We start from the raw sequence: 22157 nt of genomic DNA, 5'->3' as shown, positions 1-22157 counted from the left end.
AATATCACTAAGTTTGAGCATGGTAGTTTGTGTGTGGAGCAAGATACAGCATCTCTTGGCTGGGAGTAGTTCAGCAGCAGAGTCTCTACCCTCTTAATTTGTAGTGTCCCAATCACATCCCAGCACTCACTGAGAAGCAGTAATCCTGCTGCTTGAATCTCAAACCATGGAGCAACTAAAATCATAGCCACCCTCTACTCCACCGTCTTGATCTTCTACCCTTTGATAACTAAACAGGCATCCTGATGGTTTATTAGGTGTCTTGTTAAGTAAGGCTCAAATCTCTCCTTCTCAGTAGTACTGTTCTTTTTTAATTCACCCAAACTGACTGTTACCTTTGCCTTATTCTTTTTGTCTAATGATAGAGCCAATCTCTGTCATTACCATGATAAGTATTTCTTCTGTTGGATCAGGGGAGTGTTCTTAAATGATCTTTAAATTCTCTTCTGGCCATAAATTTCTGCAATTATATGTTCCATTTGCACATGTTAGCCCAGACACTTAAAAATCAGAGTATTTTATCATGTGTTAGTCTTTTTAACTCTTACTTTTGACTCCTTCAGTCATTTTCTTTTAAGAATTCTTGGCCTTCACAGTGCCTTTTCTGCAGCTAAAACTATAAAGGCAGTGCAGTTTCATTTATCAAGCATTATTCTCTCTTCTGCTTATGAAAGTCCATTGGAAAACAGACACAGTGTTACCATCTATGGTCCAAGGGTCGCATTCTGTCACTCAGTTCTTGTGTTACTGCCGCAGTCCGGCTGCAGCAAAATAACCGGGGTGGGGGGTGGGGGTGACGAGCAACTTGTGTACATTGATACAGCAGGAGTAGGAGCCCTTTATTATAGGACAGGAGTGGTATATATACATTCCACACAGCTTATCTTAATTAACATAAACTAGATACAGCAGTCAACCAATAAGGAATCTCCACACTTAATGGTTCGCTGGCGTTACTTCACAAACCACTCCCTCTGGCAAAATGCCAGGCGCCATCCAGACTTGTTTACAGACCCTAACATGTTACCACTGGAGAAAATGTCAAACAAAACACCAAATGTAGTATAGCAAAGTTTAGGAGAAAGGAAAGATGTCCTCAAGGGAAAGAATGGGTTGTCTCCAGACAGGAACAACTCGCCCCTTTGTTCCTTAGTTTTTAAAACTGGGGTTTTATGGAAGTTTCTAGAAAGTCCCACCTAGCTACTACCTCCCAATTCCTGACTGACAGTAGAATAGCATCAGATTTTTAAGTCTCTGCTGTGCGTTATTTTACCGACAGGTACCCAGGCAAAATCTATGGGGGGTACGGTAGATATTACTATTACAGAGATATTAAAATGATATGCTGAAGATCTGAAGACAACTCTCGGTCACTGTGACTCATGGTGACCAACTCTATTTGGAACATGTTTTAGAGATTTTATGTTCATTGACCTTTGCTTCTAATTATCTTCTCTTCCTGAGTCTTCAAATCTTTGGTCTGTATAAAGGTCTCAAAAGTTCCCTTTCAGGACAAGTTATGTCCTCCTCATTGGCAGGGTAGGGTATTCCATTTCTTGCGAATAGCTGTGAGGATAACAAGTTGTTTTGCAACGAATGTAACATCCTATTGACTTAAGCCAGAGCAGTACCAAACTGGTCTTAGGTAATTGCTTTTAAAAGAAAGCATGTCAAACACTTTTTTATATAATTGTTGATCAGTTGTATTTCTTCTTCTCTGAAGTGTCTGTTCAGTTCCCTAGCCCATTTATTGATTGGGTTATTTGCTTTTTTGGTGTTGAGTTTTTTGAGTTCTTTATATATCCCACAGATTAATGCTTTATCGGAGGTGCATGTGGTAAAGATTTTCTCCCAATCTGTAGGCTCTCTCCTCACTTTATTAATTGTTTCCTTTGCTGAGAAAAAGCTTTTTAATTTGAATCCATCCTATTTATTAATTCTTGATTTTACACCTTGCGCTTTAGTAGTCTTGATAAGGAAGTCAGATCCTAGGCCGACGAGGTGGAAGATTTGGGCCTATTTTTTCTTCTATTAGACTCAGGGTCTCTGTTCTAGTGCCTAAGTCTTTGATTGACTTTGAGTTGATTTTTTATATAGGACTATAGCTAGAGGTTTAATTTCATTTTTCTACATATGGATTTCCAGTTTTGCCATTTATTGAATAGACTATCTTTTCTTCAGTGAATGTTTTTTGGCACCTTTGTCTAGTATGAGATAACCATTTTTATGTGGGTTTGTCTCTTGTGTCTTGTATTCTGTACCATTGGTCTACACATCTATTTTGGTGCCAATACCAAGCATTTTTATTACTACAGTTCTGTAGTATAGTTTAAGGTCTGGTATTGTGATGTCTCCTGCTTCACTTTTCTTGCTAAGGATTAGCTATTCTGGGTCTCTTATTTTTCCAAATAAATCTCATGATTGCTTTTTCTGATTCTATGAAGAATGTCATTGGGATTTTAGTAGGAATAGTGATGCAACCACATCAATGTTTATAGCAGCTCAATTCACAATAGCTTGACTATGGAACCAACCTAGGTATCCCTCAGTAGATGAATGGATAAAGAAAATGTGGTATATGTACTCAATGGAATATTACTCAGCTTTAAAGAAGAGTAAAATTATGGAATTTGCCAGTAAATGGTTGGAGTTGGAGAATATCATGCTAAGTGATATAAGCCAGTCCCATAAAACCAAAGGCCAAATGTTTTCTCTATATGCATATGCTAATTCACAATAAGGCAGGTGGCACTAGGGAATAACATCACCTTAGATTAGGTAGAGGAAAGTGATGGGAGGGGAGGGGAGGGGATGTGGGGATAGGAAAGATAATAGAATGAAACAGACATTATTACTGTATGTATATATGTGACTGCATGACCAATATGATTCTGCAACATGTACACTCAGAAAAATGAGAAATTATATCCCATCTATGAATAATATATCAAAATATATAAATGCATTCTACTGTCATGTATAACTAATTAAAACAAAAATAATTTTTTTAAAAAAGAAAGCTTGTCGAGGGCCAATGCACAGGCTCGGTCTGTAGAATTATTCCCTTAACTTCATATTCCTACTACTCTTGTCTGTTAACAGCAGAATATGTTAGATTCTCCTTTCTTAAATAGTACTTTAAATTTCTTTGGTTTAGCTGGAGTTACGTATTCTAACTTTTAAAGAAAGATGATTATGTTTAAAGTAGAATTTCTTATGCCTCAAACTGTTAGTATGTTTCATAGACTCAAGATAGTTATTAAGTATTTAATTCATGACTATAGACATAAGATAAATCTGCCTTATATTTTCAGTAAATCTACATAGAATTTAGAGAGTCAAATTTTAGACTTGTGATTCAGTTTAAAAACAGTGAGTTTTAATTACTTCTGTGTATAAAAGGTGTGAGGCCCTTTATTTATTTAAGGCTCTTCTGTACTGATTTGCCTTCACCCCTCCACCACTTCTCTTTTCACTTTATGCTCTAGTAATTAAAACTTTACATTGTAATATGCCTAGTTTTTCTATGAAGAAAATACTGAATCTCTTGAGTTACCAAATAAGTTCTCTCATTTCATGAAGCCCTGTGCTTTTGTAAATTTCCATTCCTTTGGCTTAGAGTCTTTTCAGCTGTTGTTACCCCTTCCTGTCTTTTAGTCTTTTACTTCTCAAACTTAAATGGTTATATACATTACAAGGAGATCTTGTGAAAAGGTAGATTGTGATTCATAGGACTGTGATTGAACCCAAGATTTGCCAATTAACAGAATCTCAGAAGATGCTGATGCTGCTGGCATCTGGAACATACTTTCAATAACAAGAACCTTGACTCTTAAGGAGACTTGTTGTCCTCAAGACTGTTTCTTCAGACTTTGCCTTCTTATTTCCATGGGCAAACCTAATTACTCCTTTACCAGGGATGCTATTTGCCAATATTTGCCTCATTATGTATCTTAATGTAATTATTTAGTATCTTCTTCTGTGTTCATTGCAAATTTTTGCTTACAGAGACTGTGTCTTTCATCCCTTCATTTCCAAAGCGTGCCCTACTGGTTAGGGGAAAATAGGGTTTCATCAGATTTTTTATTGCTGATTGTTTATTAAGTTTTTGTTGCTGTGACCAAAAGACCAGAAGAGAACAACTTAGAGGAGGAAGAGTGTATTTTGGCTCACATTTTCAAAGTCAGTCCATGGTAGGCAAACTCTGAAGTCCTGGGTCTGAGCTGAGGCAGAACATCATGACTAAAGGGCATGGTGGAGAAAAGCAGCTCAGGACATGGCAACTAGGGAGCAGAGAGAGGGCTCCATTCACCAGGGACAAAATATAAACCTCCCATTGATCTTCCTCCTCCAACCATAGCATACCTACCTACCTAGCATACCTACCTAGCCCAGTGCCTAGCCCTATCAGTGAATTAACATAAATGGTAACATATAATATATAACATATAGTATACATGATAACATGTGATATTTTTCAAGGTAACTTTGTAGAAGGAAGTGTTTTAGAAAACTAATGACAATTATTTTTCTTTTCGTCCAAGGAGAAGTACAAATGTCTACCACAAGACGAAAACGTAATATGTTATGTTGTTTACCGTAAGCTGTAGTAAAATGAGCTCAATTGTTGACAGGTATGTTTTTAGAAACTCCTTTATTTTGAATTATATAAGGCTACTTTAAATTCACTATTAAACAATGGTCTATATCAAATCAATAGAAGTTTTGTGCTTAAGCATAATTACTATTATATTTAATTTTTGTATTGAACAAACATGACAAACATGTTATAAAGTAAGGTACATAAGTATTTTACAAGAGCCAAAGTCAGCAGCATATGGCTTGTGATTTAAATAGGTCTTGAATTGTAATTTTGAATAATTTGGTCAAAAGCTGCTCTGAAGGAAATTGTAACAATTTCAAATGTTTCCTTAGCACCTTCTAGAATCTCTTGGTGCTAACTTCATCCCTTCAACCATCTTGGCATTTGTGACTGATGAGAGGTAACTATAATTGGGATTATTATGAAACTGGGGAGAGAGAATACCTTTTATTATGCTCCACTAAATCTCAGAAAACAGGTTGGTAAGGGAATAGGTTTTATTCAAAGCCAGCTCTGAGGAAAATAGAGATCTTTTTCTTTCTCAGATTTCCATTTTCGGGGACTTAGGTGAAAAGAAAACTTTCATAGGAGGTGAGAAGTCACAGTGTGAAAAAAGGTAGGGTAGAAAATATACATATATTATATACATAAATCTATATATGTAGGTTTAACTAGGAAACAATTCTACCAGCTTCCCTGGTGCCCATTAGATCCAGGGGTCAGGTCCTCAGCCTTCATTCTTAGAGGAAATTCGGATGTTAAAACAGTTTGGTGTTTGTAGTTTCAAAGAGAATCTCTTTGAATTAGTTGAATTGTAATCTTTAAATTTCACTCTTGGGAAAGGACAAACCTCCTTATTTCTTTGACTCTAAGGTGGTTTGTTGTTGTTGTTGTTGTTGTTGTTTGTATTTTAACATTTTAACATCTAACATTTGGTGAGTCTTAGAATTAACTTATAATTTAATTGGTAGCATTTTTTTCTTAGCATACATAAGTAATGGTGAATCTTATAGCCAGTAGAGTCTTAAATTTAATGAAATAGAATAATTTTGAAGCACCTACCCTTCAACAGCATTTTTAAAAAAGATTTTAAAAAAATATTCAACAGAATTTTTTAAAGAAAATTTTTGGTAGTTGTAGATGGATAGAATGCCTTTGTTTTATGTGTTTATTTTTATGTGGTGCCAAGGACCAAACCAGTGCCTCACATATGCTAGGCAAAGCACTGTGCCACTGAACTACAACTCCAGCCCCAAAATATTTTTACATATTATTTTATTTAACCTCACAATAATTTCATAGGATTTTACAGGTGTAGGTCAAGGAGGTTGAATAACTTGTTTAAGGTCACATAGCTGGTAAGCAATGAGCTGGAATCTTAACCTGTGTTGATATGTCTGACCCTAAAGTTACGTGCCTTTATTATATTGCACACTGTGATTTGCCTGTGGAGGATTCTTTTTTAAGAGTTTTACATGAGTTGCACACAGAAGTGACTATTGACATCTGAAGGCAGCCCTCTTCCCTTTCTGTGAACTAAATAGTGATAATTTGTGTTCTACCAGAACGTAAGACCTGAGGGGCAAGGAATTTCTTTAGGGAGGTTGCCTCACAATGACTATAGCTTTGGATCCTGCCATAGTTGCATATGTAATCTCTGAGAACTCTTCCCTAGGAAGGGATATTTCTTCACTGCCCCAGAGGGATTAAATGTGATTTTGCTCCTAGGTTTTTTAATGATTGCCAGTTTTCATTCTAGAAAATAGGACTTTAGGTCTGATATCTATGTGTTGATACATAAAGTGGGTTCCTTATGTCTCTGAATGTTATGATTTGGGGGCATAAATAGAATCCCTAAAATCTAGTCACGGACTTCCATGAAACACAGTTTATGGCTTACCTCAATAGTGAATCCAACAAGCACCTTATGGGCTACTAGCCTTTTTTTTGTTTTAGTTGTAGTTGGACACAGTTCCTTTATTTTATTTTATTTTATTTTATTATGTGGTTCTGAGGATCGAACCCACTGCCCCACACATGCTAGGCGATCGCGCTATTATCGCTGAGCCACAACCCCAGTCCTGGCTACTAGGCTTTATGAGTCCTAGAAAGCTGTGGCTAAAGTAGTAAATGGAGAATCCACACAAAAATTCATAAGCCACTGGAAACTGTTTAATATCATTCCTTAGCTTAAGAAGTTAGCCACTAGTACTCTTGATGTAATTCTCTATAATATTCTTCCCTCGGTTCCTTCCATAGCTACTCTGTCTTGTCACTTAGATCACTGCTCTCCATCTCAATATCTCCTTCCCTAAATGGAACTTGACTGGTCCTTCCTTATGCATTCAAGCTAAAGTAACCCCCAGTAACTAAAACATTATCTCTTTTATAAAAATAAGACCTATTGTCACAAATTTTCATGTTTATTTCTACTAAAAAATAAGCTATAAGAGAGCAGCTACATGTGTTATTCACTGCTTTGTAACCACATCCAAAATAGACCCCAGCACATGAGTGCTAATAAATATTTGTCAAATAGATCAGTAAATGGATGAAAGGGTATTAATGTGTTAGATATTTTGATGTTTGCGAATAATTTGATTTTATGAAGTGACTGTCTTAAAAATGTTAAATTATGTTATTATATTTTTTTGGTTTTTTTAATGTTTATTTTTTAGTTGGACACCATAGTTTTATTTTGTTTATTTTTATGTGGTGCTGAAGATTGAACCCAGGGTTTCAAACATGCTAGGCAAGTGCTCTACCACTGAGCCACAACCACAGCCCTGTTATTATAGTTAATAAAAATAATTCCAAGTGAATAATTTATATAATGACAAATGGACTTTCTATAGGTTTTCACTGGTCATTAAAAGTGTGAAACAAGATATTTAAAATGGTTAATTTCTTGCTTAGCATTGTTGCTGTGTATCTATAGTAGTGCTAAGATAAATACTTCTAAAATTTACATATGTAAAAAGCTTTCAAAATTTAAACATAGCTGAACTTTATTAGAAAATAGGTTAGTAGTTATTGAGCTTGTGCAATCCATTGACTTTACAAACATCCTAGGATTTAACCAAATGAATTCACCTGGTACTTTAGTGTTGCTGTTGCTTGGTTAGTCTGCTCTTACTTTATATACTTTCTTCTTTCTTTTAGAGATGACAGTAGTATTTTTGATGGGTTGGTGGAAGAAGATGACAAGGACAAAGCAAAAAGGTAGCTTGATATGAGATGTGAAATAGGAAATAAATGAATGATACATAAGTGTAATTGTGAGTAAATAGAAAATTAATGATTTTCAAGAGTTATCTTCTTTTAGAATTTATGTATATTAGCAAAGGAGAAGAGTTTAGAACATCAATATGCAGTTTATACATTAAATAAAATTATTCTTTGACCTTTTGGAAAAATATTTATGCTTAAACAAAAACTGAAAGAAAATCTGATTTATAGAACAAGTAATTGGAGTTCTTATAAAATGATTAATTGCTTTATAAATAATTGGGTTTATTTGTCTCAAGAGCCCTTTGTTTATTGGTTGCTACTTCACATAGAATAACAATAATTATTCATTAATGCTTAGGTGAAAAATTAGGGCTCATTTCCTAATGGACAGAGAGATACAAAATGTTACAACTCTATATTGGAGGCTGGGTCTTTGAAGTATAGATTATTCACCATTGTGAGTAAATCTAGGAGTAGAGAAAGTTTCATTTTTAGACGTGTGTATAGTTTAAAACTTACATTAGGTGGGTAATTTTTTCCTATTCACTAGTTTTAATACATATTCCATATACTTCCATAAAATGTATCTCATTAATGTTCATAATCTTGTAAATTTATAATCCTTGGGAATATTAGAGAACTGAAACTTACAATGTGAACTCAGTTTGTCTTATTGGTATTTTCATACAAAACATGTTTGTCAAATGTTGGATAAATCAAAGCTTCTTTTAGTGGTAAACTGAGATGAAAATTTGTTGTCGAGATTAACCCTATATTGTTGGAAACCTTGGAAATAAATATTTATCACTGCCTATATTTACAGAAATTTATGTTGCATCCAAATTGAGTTTTTAAATTGTTTTGTAATAGTTTGTTTAAAAAAAACCTGCTTATTTAATTTCTTTTCTCATTAGAGTATCAAGAAACAAATCTGAAAAGAAACGAAGAGATCAATTTAATGTTCTTATTAAAGAACTGGGATCCATGCTTCCTGGTAATGCTAGAAAGATGGACAAATCTACTGTTTTGCAAAAGAGCATTGATTTTTTACGAAAACATAAAGGTAAATTTTTAATTTGTAAAACATTTTTTTGTTGTTGTTTTTGAATAAGACTATCTCTTAAAGTATAATGAGTTAGGATCTTGGCACAGATATGGAAGATTGGATCATCCCTCAACTTTATTCAAAGAGTTTTTTGTTGATAATGTTGTTATTGGTTTTTAAGAGATCTTGCAAAGTTGCCCACGCTAGCTTCAAACTAGCAATCCTCCTCCTTAGTCTCTCAAGTAGCTTGGATTATGGACATGAAAGAAACCAATCACCTTTATTAAACAGATTTCCTGGTATGTTCTTTCTTTTACTCAACTAACAGTTATTTCGTGCCTACAGTATCCTAGATCTTTATGATGCAGGATAACATTCTTGGTCCTCAAGTATCTCAAGCCAGGGGAGACAAACATTAAGTAGATAATTATAATACAAATGACCATGATATGAATAATGCTTAAAAACTGTAAATTCGCAATGGTAACACAAAGGAAAGAATATATCAGATAAAACTTTAAAATAATTAATTTTTCAACTGAGTCTTAGATTAAGTAAGGAAAACTTCATTTTACATAAAAGAAGGTAGCATATGCAAAAGAGAAGCAAGGAGACTTCATTGTAACTGGAGCATGTTTTGTTGGAATGTTATGGGTGATTTGAAAGAAGGGAAAAGATCACATCTAATAAGGGCCTTGTAAGGGGCTGGGGTTGTGGCTCAGTGGTAGAACACTTGCCTGGCATGTGTGAGCACTGGGTTCATTCCCCAGCACCACATGAAAATAAAAACAAATAAATAAAGGTATTGTGTCCATCTACAACTAAAAAAAAATAATCTATAACAGGGTGGGTGGTTGGGGATGTGGCTTAAGCGGTAATGCGCTCGCTGGCATGCGTGGGGCGCTGGGTTCGATCCTCAGTACCACATAAAAAAAATAAATAAAATAAAATAAAGATGTTGTGTCTACCGAAGACTGAAAAATAAATATTAAAAAATTCTCTCTCTTTTTTCTCTCTCTTTAAAAAAAGGGGGGGGTGAGCTTGTAAGTTATTTTAAAAGGTAATTTCAGTTTATAGCTGAGAAATAAACATGATATTTTAAAAATTGAGTATTTGTTAATTAATGAAAATCACCTTAACTAAACAATTCATGAAAAGAAAATTTGAAGGGGGCTGAGGTTTGTAGCTCAGTGGTAGAGCACTTCACTTACCTATCATTGGAGGGCCCCAGGTTACAACCCTAGCACAAAGGGGAAAAAAAATTCAAGAATATCAAGTGTTTTGGTAGCAGATATACTAGATTAGAAAAAATGATAAAAGGATATTTCATTTTTCAGATTTAAATGAAACTGCAGAACTTTTCAGGAGGAGAGATAGTAATTAGTGCCTCTTTTTTACTTCTCCCTAGCTCACTTAGTAATGCCTCACTAGACTGGTTTCCCTTGGCTTCACTAAATTGTACTGCTTCTTCCCTTTCTTAATTAAAATTACTTTCCTCCTTCTTTCTTTTTCTATAAATGGATGTTTCTCAAAGGCTTATCCTTGTGCTCTTAATTTCTCTACATTTTTTCCTTGGTTGCCTCCTTCTATAGATTTGGCAGTAGTATCTCTATTAACCCATTTTGTTCATTTGTCCCAGATGTGGAACATCTATAAATGCTTAAATATAGTATTATATATTATATAATATTATACTTTTACCATATTTTTATTATATTTACTAATATTAATAATATGCAAGTTCTGGATTATGATTTCCAACCTATTTTAACCCACATCAGTTTCATTGAAATATTTGCAGAATTGAAAACTTGAGACTTAATGGGTTAAACTATCAAATCTTTTAGATACAAAATATTCAACCTCGTATTTTCAGATAACTTCTAGATATTTCTTTTGCATAGTCTCCTCAAACTCAGTACATCTAAAACTGATTTCATTTTCCTTTTGTCAAGTCACTTCTTTCTCTTAACTTAGCTTTTTCATTTTTATCCCACCATTTTTTTAGTCAGCCAGGACTCAAACTTAAAAATACTTTTGGATTTTTTTTATACACTTCAGCACCATAAGAGAGTTACCAAATTCTGTTGATTTGTTTGTAAATGTATTAGAATTGCTTTCCTTCACTTTTATTGCCATGACTGTCATTACATTTTACCTTTATAAATAGTATTCTTACTAATCTCATCACCCTTTGATAGATGGCATTTTTATAAAATCAGTTTCTTAGACACTATAGGAATTTAATAAATAATTATTGAATGAAATGGCTCAAAATGCATGCTTTTCCCTCTGACAGTAGAGGATTAATTTGAGCATTAAGTAGATCATTTTTCCCTCCAAAATTGAATATATAATTTTTACAAAAATAAAATTTATGTTTAAGGGTAATTCTTAAGTACTTAACCCTGTGAAATTGGCCTGTGTTTAAACTTCACTGGGTTTGCTTGAGAATTTAAGACTTTTCTCTAAATTTATGTAATTAATATAAATTTTAAAAGAATGACTATATTCCATGGAATTAGTAACTATGCCTTTTAATTACTCTTCATATATTATATGCCTCTCAAATGAGTAGCTGGGATTATAAGCCTGCACCACTTTGCCCAACTGCTTGTTCTTATACTTATTTGGTCATTGCATGAAACAGAGTGCAATCTCAGGCCTGCCTATCATCCATAAAGGCTATCAGAGATAGTTCCTTAGGGTTTAAAAAACAAAAAAACGTTGACTGGTATTAACAAAGAGATAACTTCCCACATTAACACAAATATTTTATTTTACAACAGAACCTGGCCTCTTGATATGTAGACCAATAAATGTTGTTGCCTGTCATTCTCATCTTTAATTGGAGTGATTGGAGGATGTCACTAATGTGTCAATCTGTTTACAGAAATCACTGCACAGTCAGATGCTAGTGAAATTCGACAGGACTGGAAACCAACATTCCTTAGTAATGAAGAGTTTACACAATTAATGTTAGAGGTATGTTCAGAATTAATTTTTGAAAAGTTTTGTTTTCCTCCACAAAGAAATCATAGGTGTGTGATTAACTGTTACATAGTCTTAGAAGTGTTGTTAATAATGGAAGATCTTAATTCACTGCAATTATGTATTTAATTAAAGTTTATCAAGTGTTATAAACAAATAATACTGTTTGGTAGAGTAGCACCAAATTTTTATATTTTCAGTACCTGAATTTTTGAGATACTTAATGAAAGTCTATACTGAATTCTGAACCTGAGACTATACCAACTGCATCTGAAAAAGAGTAGAATTATTACTCATTACATGTTAGATATTATTATGAAATATGTCTGTTTTAGTCCATTTGAGTTGCTATACCAAAATACCATAAACTGGGTGACTTGTGAAAAACAGAAATTTATTTCTCACCGTTCTAGAGGCTAACAGTCCATCAGCAGACTTGATGTCTGGTGAGAGCTCTTGATTCCTTGTTCATAGATGGTTGTCTTTTTGCTTTTACTCCCCCCCCCCCCCGTATGGGGAGTTGAACCTAGGGGTGCTTAACTACTGAGCCACATCCCAATCCCATTCCCAGCCCTTTTTATTTTTTGATTCAGGGGCTTCACTAATTCGCTGAGGCTGGCTTTGAAGTTGTGATCCTTCTGCCTTAGCCTCTGGAGCTGTTGGGATTACATGCATGTGCCTCCATGCCTGGTTTATCTTTTTTCTGTGACTTTATGTGGCAGCAGGGGCAAAGAAGCTCTGTAGGCCCATTTTTATAAGGACACTAATCAAGTCCAACCTTCAAATACACTCATCTCATGAATTAGATTTCCACATAGGAATGTTTCAGAGGGACCCAAACATTCAGTCTATAGTAGTATCCTACTGGGCAGGAGACTATTTTTTTAAACCCTGAATTAAAATCTGCCCCAAATAACACAAAATAATAATAAAAGAAGAGTTTGGAAAAATATAAATAGAAAAATAAAAAGTGAAATTTAGTAGAAGCTTTTAAAAGGAAATGAACAGATGTTCTTCTGTGACAAAATTATTTGAAGAACAATTCAGAGCACTTTTGCTTGTAATAACAGAACCTAATACCTCATACAACCAGTGATAATACCACAAAAGTTTTGAATTACTTACATTTATTAATTTTACTTTTCTACTTTTTAATCCTTCCCCATGGAGAATAATGTAGGTGTCACCTAAGCATACAAAGTATACAGAAATTAGTATCAAATTCCCACAAAAATTTATAATAGGAGAGAGGTAGTTTGCTTTGGAGATAAAGTTAAGGACAAGAAAAATACATAAAGTAGACATAAATGCAAGAAAGCATTTGAAGTGAGGATATAGAGATTGTTAAATGTACTCACCTCTGTCCTTTGTGTTTATTATTTTAGATATTAAGCATTTATCTTTATAACATATGTATATGTAATGTCTGTGTCTCAAATATCTTTGTATATTTACTAAAGTCTGAAGCAAAGTATTTTGCAAATTAGAGTTTTTCTGCTTATACTTTAGGTGGAACAGTTAGTTGTTGGACTAAGTTTTTGTGTATTCCCCAGAAACATTGTCTTATGAAAATTTGTTGGAATATAAATGTGTTGTAAAATTTAAATCTCTACTTTGAAACTGAAAAATAACTGAGCACTTTTCACTTGTTAACTCACTGAATCCTCATAACAATCCTAGACTGTAGTATTTGTGTGTCATAATAACTAATATTATGAAGTAGATATTAATATCTTTTTCACTTCCATATAGGGAAATTAAGTAACAAAGGCATTATGAAACTTGTCTAAAATCACACAGCTAGTAAGTAGGTGACTCAGCTGGGATTCACTGCAGGCAGACTGGCCTCTGATCCCAGGCCCTTAGTTACTGTGGACATTGCCACCAAATTTTTATTTTTAGTGAAAGTCAGCCATGGCAAGGAACTTTTTACTGTGTAACCAGCAGTTAGTTCTTTAAATTAGTATATACTTACTTATAAACCTTAGCTCCCAAATTTTGTTTGTTTTTTCCTCTATAAAAGAGTTTGATATTGTCAAAAAATATGTCGTACATGCTAATATAATGTGCTAATGTCTAGAACAGAAAAAGGAAATAACTGTTTCTAAATTTTATTTTATGATAATATTATCATTGTCTGCAAGTCGTTTCGTATGTTGTTTAATAATATTAATCATAAACTATTTGCTTTGTTGGCATGAAAAATTCTTATAAATTAAAAAATTGGTGTAATATCTACTCTCATTTATTGATATCCTTAATGTTTACCAATAAACATTAAAAGGTTATTTACAAATATTTCTTCCTAATGGAAAGTTTTTTTTTTATTAATTGTCAATAGATAAGCATTAAAGAAAAACTAAACCTAAGATTCTTGAGATTACTACATTTGTTGTGGTAACACAGAAAACAGATATGTAAGAACTTTGAGAATATAATTCTCTCATGATTACCTTCATAGATTTTAGTATACATTCCTAAAAAAATTTTTTCTTTATTTTTAATATGTCAAGCATTTTTAATATGTACAGCTATTAAGTAAATATACATTCTGACGTTAATATGCCAGAATGAAAGATAGAATTCAAAAGATATGTTAGATTTTACATTTCTAAAGTCTTTCCATATTTGTTTATTGAATATGAAAAGTTTTGATTCATAACTTAAATAAAACTGACTTTGTGAGGGTGAAGTTCATTTGGCCAGAATATAACCTAGCTTTATTATCTTCTTGACCAGTCATGTTGATCAGATTATAGATAAGCAGGTCACTTACTATTTTCAGCAGAATTTCAGATGTAGGCTGTATCTTAGAATGTCAGAGCTGCTAGTAGAAGAGATTAGATCATTTAGTTCAACCTCTTCTTCATTTTACAGAGATACTGAGATATTGCAGTTTGTCCACAGTCAGGTAGCAAATTAGTGGAAGAACTGAAACTGAGGTCTTAAAATTCACTTAAAACTTAGGTGCTGTCTGTCTCTCTCCCGTCCCTCATTGCCACCTGCCCCTCTTCCCCTCTCTTATTTGTTTCTGTTGCCTGAGAAATATTTCCTGCTGCCCTTGAAGGAGAAGGAATAGGCAAGGCAATCAGGATAGTTGAATCTGATCAATTCTTTGCAAAATCACCTTTATGTGAAGTAATGTCCTAGTATATATTTCTTATCCCTTGGCAACTGTCAGGTCTCTCCAGTAATCTACAAGGAGAGGGTTTGTGCTCTTTATCTTTGCTGTAGATCCACAAGGAACTTTTGTTCCCTTCCTTAGAATTTGCATTCTACTTTTCTCCCAACTAAACAATCACTGCTGGGGGTCAAGTGGATATCAAATAGGAAAACAAGTGGTTTTTAACTATGTGCTCTGGCCCTTTTTTTCATACAATGTGGGGGAGGCTTCATAGTCTTCATTCTTGAGATGAGAATGGTTCTCTGCGTCTCTCTAATACTACTCCTCAGGGAATCTTTAGTTTTTGATATACACCTACCTCATGGGAAATTATGTCCCTCACTCAAAAGGTGTATGGACACTCAGTGTCCTTCTGTGTCAAGACTTTGGCAAGATACAATTGGAGGCTTTTCTTTGCTTACTCTCTGCCTGTTTTGAAAGAGGAAAAGATCGGGCTTTAGATCTAGAAGTGAAATTCTGATTTCAATTCATTTCTCTTTACAGAAGAGAGACGCACTGCAATCAATTTATAGCAAATGACCTAATAGCAAGTAGATATATTATAGTAAATGTTGATTTGTTATCATTGGTAACACAGTCTAGCTTCACATGAGAAAAGCACAGGTTTCTTCTTAAAATCATTTTGGCCCTACTAAAAATAACAACAATAATAAGACAATTACTAATAGTGGAATAATACTGGTATTATTTTATTAAAGAGTTTTAAAAATAATTTATAAATTGGCTTAAATTACAAGATTTCTACTCTCCTCTTCAATTAACTAATATGGGTTTGCCTGAGCCATTCTAGAAGATAGAGATCTACTCAAAATAAGTTTTCTCTGCTGTCCAGATTTCTTCCCTCAAGAGCAGAGGAGGTAGAGGAGTACTATTTCTGTAATCTCAGCAGTTACTTAGAACTAGAGGTTGCTTTCATTCCCAGGTTCATAAGTTATATACTATCAAAAGTTTTTACTTATACCATATGTTGGGTACTTCAGATATAAAGAAAACTAAGATTTGCTTTGTTCCTACCAAAGGTTACTGTCCTATGAGAGCACTCTTTAATTAAAAAGAAATTATCTTTAGCTGTCCACTGGATCTTCCTTTTTCTCAGCCTCAGATATCCTGATTATTCTTTTGTTGTTGTTTAAATGCATTCCCCTAATACTTGGTCCCCTTAAAACTGTTTTTTTTTTCCTCCCTCCCTCCTCCTCCTCCTTCCCTCCCTCCCTCCTCCCTTCCCTCCACCCCTCCTCCCTTCCCTCCACCCCTCTCTCCCTCCTCCCCTTCTTCCCTCCCTCCCTCCTCCCTTCTCTCCCTCCCTCCTCTCCTCCTTCCCTCTCTCCTTCCCTCCCTCCCTCCTTCCTTTTCAGGGAGGACTGTTTCTTAGTGCTCACCTAATAAAGTTTATGAATGAGTGGGTTATGTTAGCCTCTTATTACCCACTCATTCTAAACTCATCAGAGTCTTATTTGCCTTCCTGTTGACATAACTCTTGTGAAAATCAACAAACTTCATTTCCTTATTCCTTATCCTATTTGATTTCACTCCTATTTATCCTCACTGACCTTGTCATACTCTATTCTGCCACCTTTTTTTTTCTAATTGTGTTGAAGATTGAACTTAGGGGCTTGCTCATGCTGGGCAAGCACTCTTATCATTGAGCTATATCTCCAGCTTTTAAATTTTTGAGACAGGATCTTGCTAAATTTTCCAGCCTGGCCTTGAACTTGATATCCTCCTATTTTAGCTTCCTGAGTAGCTGGGATTACAGGATGTGCCAAGTCCAGCTTTTATCCGCTTCTTTAATGACCGTGTATTCTCCTCTTCTTCTCATCCCTATATGCAGGTCATTCTTCCTAGTATTTGTTTTTGGCATGTTTCTGTCTTTTGAAGATCTCATTTCTTCAGCTGTCATTTCTGTTCCTAGAGTTCTCAAATGAAAATACTTTGGAAAATATGAAATGTAGGATTGTTTTGTTGTTAAGTCTAACAGCAAGATGGTCTAACATCTCTCCCAAAGAAGTTCATATTTCTCAGTGCTCACCTAATAAATCTTTTCTTCTCTTTTCCTCTTATTAGAATTTCTTTCAGAATCCCATGAATAATTTCCCAAAAGCCACTGACTCAGTCCTCTGTTCCCTCTAAGTCCATTTTATACACTTCTTCTAGACTACTCTCTTTAAAGCACATTTTAGGGAGCTAAAATGTATTGACTTCCCATTGTGTATAGAATTAAGTCTTTGTGACTTAACTTGGTATTTGAGGCTTTGATGATTTGGCCTCAGCCTAGTTTTGCACTTAATATCCCTACCACTTCCTTTATTTTATTACCTATGTATCTCCCTACATTTCAATAATACACTTCTCTGTTAATATACATATCCAAAATAATAATGATGTGTTCTCTTTTGTGCTGACGGTGTATTATTGGTAGTATGTATACTTTGAAGATGTTAGCATTTTTAAGCCATGTTATATATATAGTTGGATTGTATAATGTATATAGTGATAAAGGCAGAACTTTAGTCTTTATGTATAGAAATCAACTGTTCAGTAGATAGCCAGAGAGTGATTCCCCCCATAAGACATTTAAAGATACATAAATAATACATTTAAAGGTACTATAAAGGGGAAAAGATAGGTCAGTACTATGGATATTTCCATGTTATGTCCCTAGACATTTATCTTATTTCTGTCCTGTTAAATACTTTTTTCATTTAACTGACCATTATGTTTAATTTCAGGCTCTTGATGGTTTTTTTTTAGCAATCATGACAGATGGAAGTATTATATATGTGTCTGAGAGTGTAACTTCATTACTTGAGCATTTGCCAGTGAGTATAAAATCCTACAGTCTCTTTCTTAATTCATGTCCATTTTAAATATCCTAAAGACTTGAGAGCAGTGTTGAACAGTGATTAAGGGTGGGGATAAAAGCTCTAAGTATGTCTTTTCTCAAATCAGTCATCACTCTAATCTGTGGTAATTGAATATTCAACTGCACTTGAATCTTGGTTGTTCTTCCCTTCTTTATTCTAATGCTAACTTTTTAGTGTTTCCTTTTTAATCAGTCTGATGAAGGTGGTAAAACACTGAGAATATATTGAGAATAATCAATGTTCTGCTGAGATACTGTTGCAAGTAGGCTAACTCAAATAATTTTCTCAAAGGAACGACTTATAAAAATATACTAAAAATAGTGGGTGCAGAACTTTTTGCTATGACTTAAATTGATAATGTAATAATGACCATACTTAGTTCATTGTCAATACTACTGAAGGTATAAAGAATTAGAAAAAAAATGTGTAATTGTGAGAAGGGTAGTGAATACCTAAATTGTGTTTGCTTTTTCATTTAACATGTATGTTTTGTACATCTTTTCTGTGTCAAACACTTGTTAAGTGTTCTGCTGCAGTTGATGGTATTTGAAATGAATTTGCATTTTTTATTTAATAGTTCTTATCTAAACTGGCTCTTGAAGTATAGATATTCTAACATTATTAATAAATTAGTCTTAAAATGTCTTTCTTTTGATAATTCATAACAATGCAAATAAATTGCCCTGCAAATGTCACTTTTAAGAGATATTGAAAAGCAGTAATTCTCTTTGGTAACTGTGCTACTTCATACTTCATAAAGAGAATGGACTCTACACTTAAAGCCAGGCATTGAGTGATGTACTGATATCTTTGGTTCACATAGAAAATGACTATATTTTTACCGCTTTTCTGCGGGGGGACGGGGGACTTTCTTTCCAATAGGCTCAAATAGTAGGTGATGAACCCAACATCTAAAAAATTATCTGAGCAAAGCATGAGATTATAACAGCATGTAAGTAAACTAGAATGGACAGAGAGAAGGGTAGACCAAGCGGATTATTTGGGCAACTATTTTTTTTTAAAATTTGCATAGCAAGAAAACCTAGGGAAAGAATCCCTTTGTATGAATAAGCCATGATGTAAGTAATATGAGAATAAGTATAGTAATGAGTATATTTTATATACTTTTAAGCCATGTAGAGTTGTATTGGTTTTTCTTTCATTTGTGTAACTATATGTTAACTTTTTGTTTAGTCATAATGAGAGCATCATTAGCAAAAACCTGCTTCTCGATGGTGTCCTTGAACTCCATTCAGAATTTGAGGCCTCTGGTGTCTGTTGTCTTTCACCTTCTACATACTTGAGTAAACTCTCATTTTGTTCACTTGGATTTGTTAGGTTAGTTGTAAGATTCTTAGAAGTTCTAGTTGGTTTCTCAGACATGTGGTGATTATTTACTGAGTAGATGGAAATGAGCAGGCCACTTGATGTGCCTGTTTTTTTTTTTTTTAAATTATTTTTAATGGCACGTTGGTGGTGAGTCTTTTGTGAGGGAAAGTTTAATTACATTTTGAAATAAGCAACATGTGACAAATCTAATTGGAGTCAAGTGTTTGATCATTAACATCCCACACTCAATAAAAACCCTCCCAATTTCCTCATGGAATTTTAACTTTTTAGAATCATTTTTAGGTTTACAGAAAAATTCTGACAGTGGGAACAGAGAGTTCCCATGTGTCTCACACTCCGGTTCCTTGGTTATTAATATCTTCTGGGTTTTGTTTTTGTTTGTGATGTCTAAAGAATATAGATTGACAGGTGAATTTTTAGGCAAGGGAGATTGTTGCCGATCCAAGGGACCATTTCTTTCCATACTGAATTATAATATACTTTATTAGAAAGTTTTTTTAAAAAACTACTTTCTAGTTACTATGGCTTTTTTCCCTTGCATCACTGACACAGCTTATTTTGAAAAAACTAATCCTTGTTTAAGATCCAACATAAGAAAAAAATTTGATTTTCTGTTTTGCATTGTCATTAATAATTAAACTACGAACTATAAAAAAATCGTGCTAAATAAAAGGTCTAAAACAATGATATCCTTTTTTTGTATTTTAATATGCATTCCTATTTTGTCTAAAAGAGAATTTGACTTTTGCCCAGAAGAAGAGAAACACTAGCAAATCCCTAGATTTGGCTTTAGCATTTACAATTCAGTTCTGTTTAAAAATTAAAACTTGCCACTTTAATGAGTGGATGGTAATGACTTAAAATTTTTCAATTTCAATTTAAATCTGATTTAAAATGATAAGACTGACTTAAAATTATAAAAGTCTATATATGGGTCCTACCAAAACCAATTTTCTTTATCTCATACTTGAAAAAATCAGTAATTTTATAATTTATTTGGGTGCACTTTAACCTATTTATGACTGATAATCACTTTTAAGATTAGAAACAAAATTTAAGAAATATTTTATCCTTCCCTTTCTGTTAACAAAATCATAAGAGTCATATAGTTCAGTGCCAGAGGGATTTTAGAGATCATTAATGGTCCCTTTACATTATCGGCAAAAAATATGAAGTCCAGAAAAACTGGACTTAATTGTATAGCAATTGAGTGGAAGTGCCAGAAATGACAGGTCTTGTTTCTTAGTCTAATAAATACTTAAAATTTATAAAATTCTTGCTTAGATGTGTTCCTGAGAAAGAATTTATTAAGATTTTTAGCCAGGTAACATAGGGAAGGTGATTTATCCATGTTGTAATCTCATAGAGTCCAGGACTAAAAATTACACTATTCAGAAACCGATGGCCCTCTCATTAGCTACTTTCCATAACTCAGTAGTTTATTTTTCAAAATTTTTATTTCTTGTAATAATTGCGGATTTAACCCAAGCATGCTTTACCACTGAACTATATTCCTAGACCTTTTTTATTTTTTATTGTAATTCAGGGTATTAATAAGTTGCTGAGTCTGGACTCCAATTTGTGACTTTCCTGATTCTGTCTCTGGAGTTGCTGGGATTACCATGTGCCATGTGCCCAGCCATAACCCAGTAGTTTAAGAACAGACACGAGTGTGTTTTAGGAAAGTTAATACAGTCTTTGGTATAAGATACAATATGCAGAAATATAATTTTGAAATTTTTGAATAATTATGTGATGGTAACAAAGGTCAATTTGAGAGGGTCAGAATTTCTGACCTTTATGTCTGTAAGAAATATAAAAGTTTAAAAATTGCTTATATCTAAAATATCTTTGACATTTTTTCAAAGGAGCTTTCCATCCCTCCTAAGCAGCTGTTGTATATAGGGATCAATTAACTGTCTCTTGTCTACCAAAGGGAAAAGATAATTGGCCGTAATTTTAATTTCCACTAGATGGTAACCTTGATCTAACGTAGAAACATGTCATATAACTAAATCAGCAATACATTTATTTATTTATTAAAATGGTTTAGGAATATAAAAGGATTCAGATAGCTACCATTTTTTTCTTACCTTGGAATGGTGTTTGGGAACCGAGTGGATTTCATGACAACATCAAGTATGATTAACCTCATAAAGAAACTTGAGTTATAGCAGTTAATGGAAAATTTGACACTCTTCATAATCTGGCAGAAGAAGTAAAGTGGAAGAGAAGCAGTACTTGTGACCCTACTCTAAATTTAGCCATTCATAATTATTTCTCTGTAAATAGGACACATCCTATGAAGTTATAGATAGAAAAACAAGAGTAAAATAGACTGGATTACAATTTATTGAAATAAAGAAGAAATAATAAGAATAAACAGTAGTAGAAAACAATAATCATTCTCAAGATGAAATTTTTATTTCAAATGGTATATCTTATTTTTCTATCAAGACTTTTTAAAATTTGTATCAGTGACTATCTTTGATATATTATTGTCAATACAAGATATTTTTCTAGCATTTTTATTATAGAAGCCTGTATTTTTAATTCATTCCTTCAGTTCTAGGACTTTTCAAACTTCTAGAATAATTCCTTATTAAGATATAGATAACAGTTTTGGTGTGGTTACCCCTTAGACCATTATTAAATAGCTTGTTAGCCCCAAATAACTTACTTATTATGCTAATAGTTGTTAAATGCAAGGGGCAGGGTTTAGGTTTCCTTGATTGGATGGGAGAAAGAAGAAGGTATAAGAGATGGGGCCCTTTCATCCTTTATGGGGCAACAGGACATAAACATTAAAACAACAAATATTTTTATTGGGAAGTGAATAATTCACATCATTAATTAATGGTAAGTATGAAATACTATGCAATAAGTAGT

The 22157-nt window shown here is 33.6% G+C and overlaps 1 protein-coding gene across 5 annotated transcripts in view; it reads left to right on the top strand.

Annotated features, from left to right (window-relative positions):
* Clock (clock circadian regulator) overlaps nt 1–22157 on the top strand; it is a 114226-nt gene that overhangs the window by 51208 nt on the left and 40861 nt on the right. For all 5 annotated transcript variants that reach the window (XM_076865262.2, XM_076865264.2, XM_076865260.2 and 2 more), the window contains 5 exons: nt 4545–4634; nt 7766–7825; nt 8749–8897; nt 11773–11864; nt 17784–17873. In XM_076865262.2, coding sequence (XP_076721377.2) covers nt 4588–4634; nt 7766–7825; nt 8749–8897; nt 11773–11864; nt 17784–17873 — 438 coding nt within the window. In that variant the 5' untranslated portion in view covers nt 4545–4587. The remainder of the gene's footprint in view (nt 1–4544; nt 4635–7765; nt 7826–8748; nt 8898–11772; nt 11865–17783; nt 17874–22157) is intronic.

Source organism: Callospermophilus lateralis, chromosome 8, assembly GCF_048772815.1.
Source record: "Callospermophilus lateralis isolate mCalLat2 chromosome 8, mCalLat2.hap1, whole genome shotgun sequence".
Taxonomy (NCBI): Eukaryota; Metazoa; Chordata; class Mammalia; order Rodentia; family Sciuridae; genus Callospermophilus; species Callospermophilus lateralis.
This window is presented reverse-complemented; position numbering and strand designations above follow the sequence as displayed.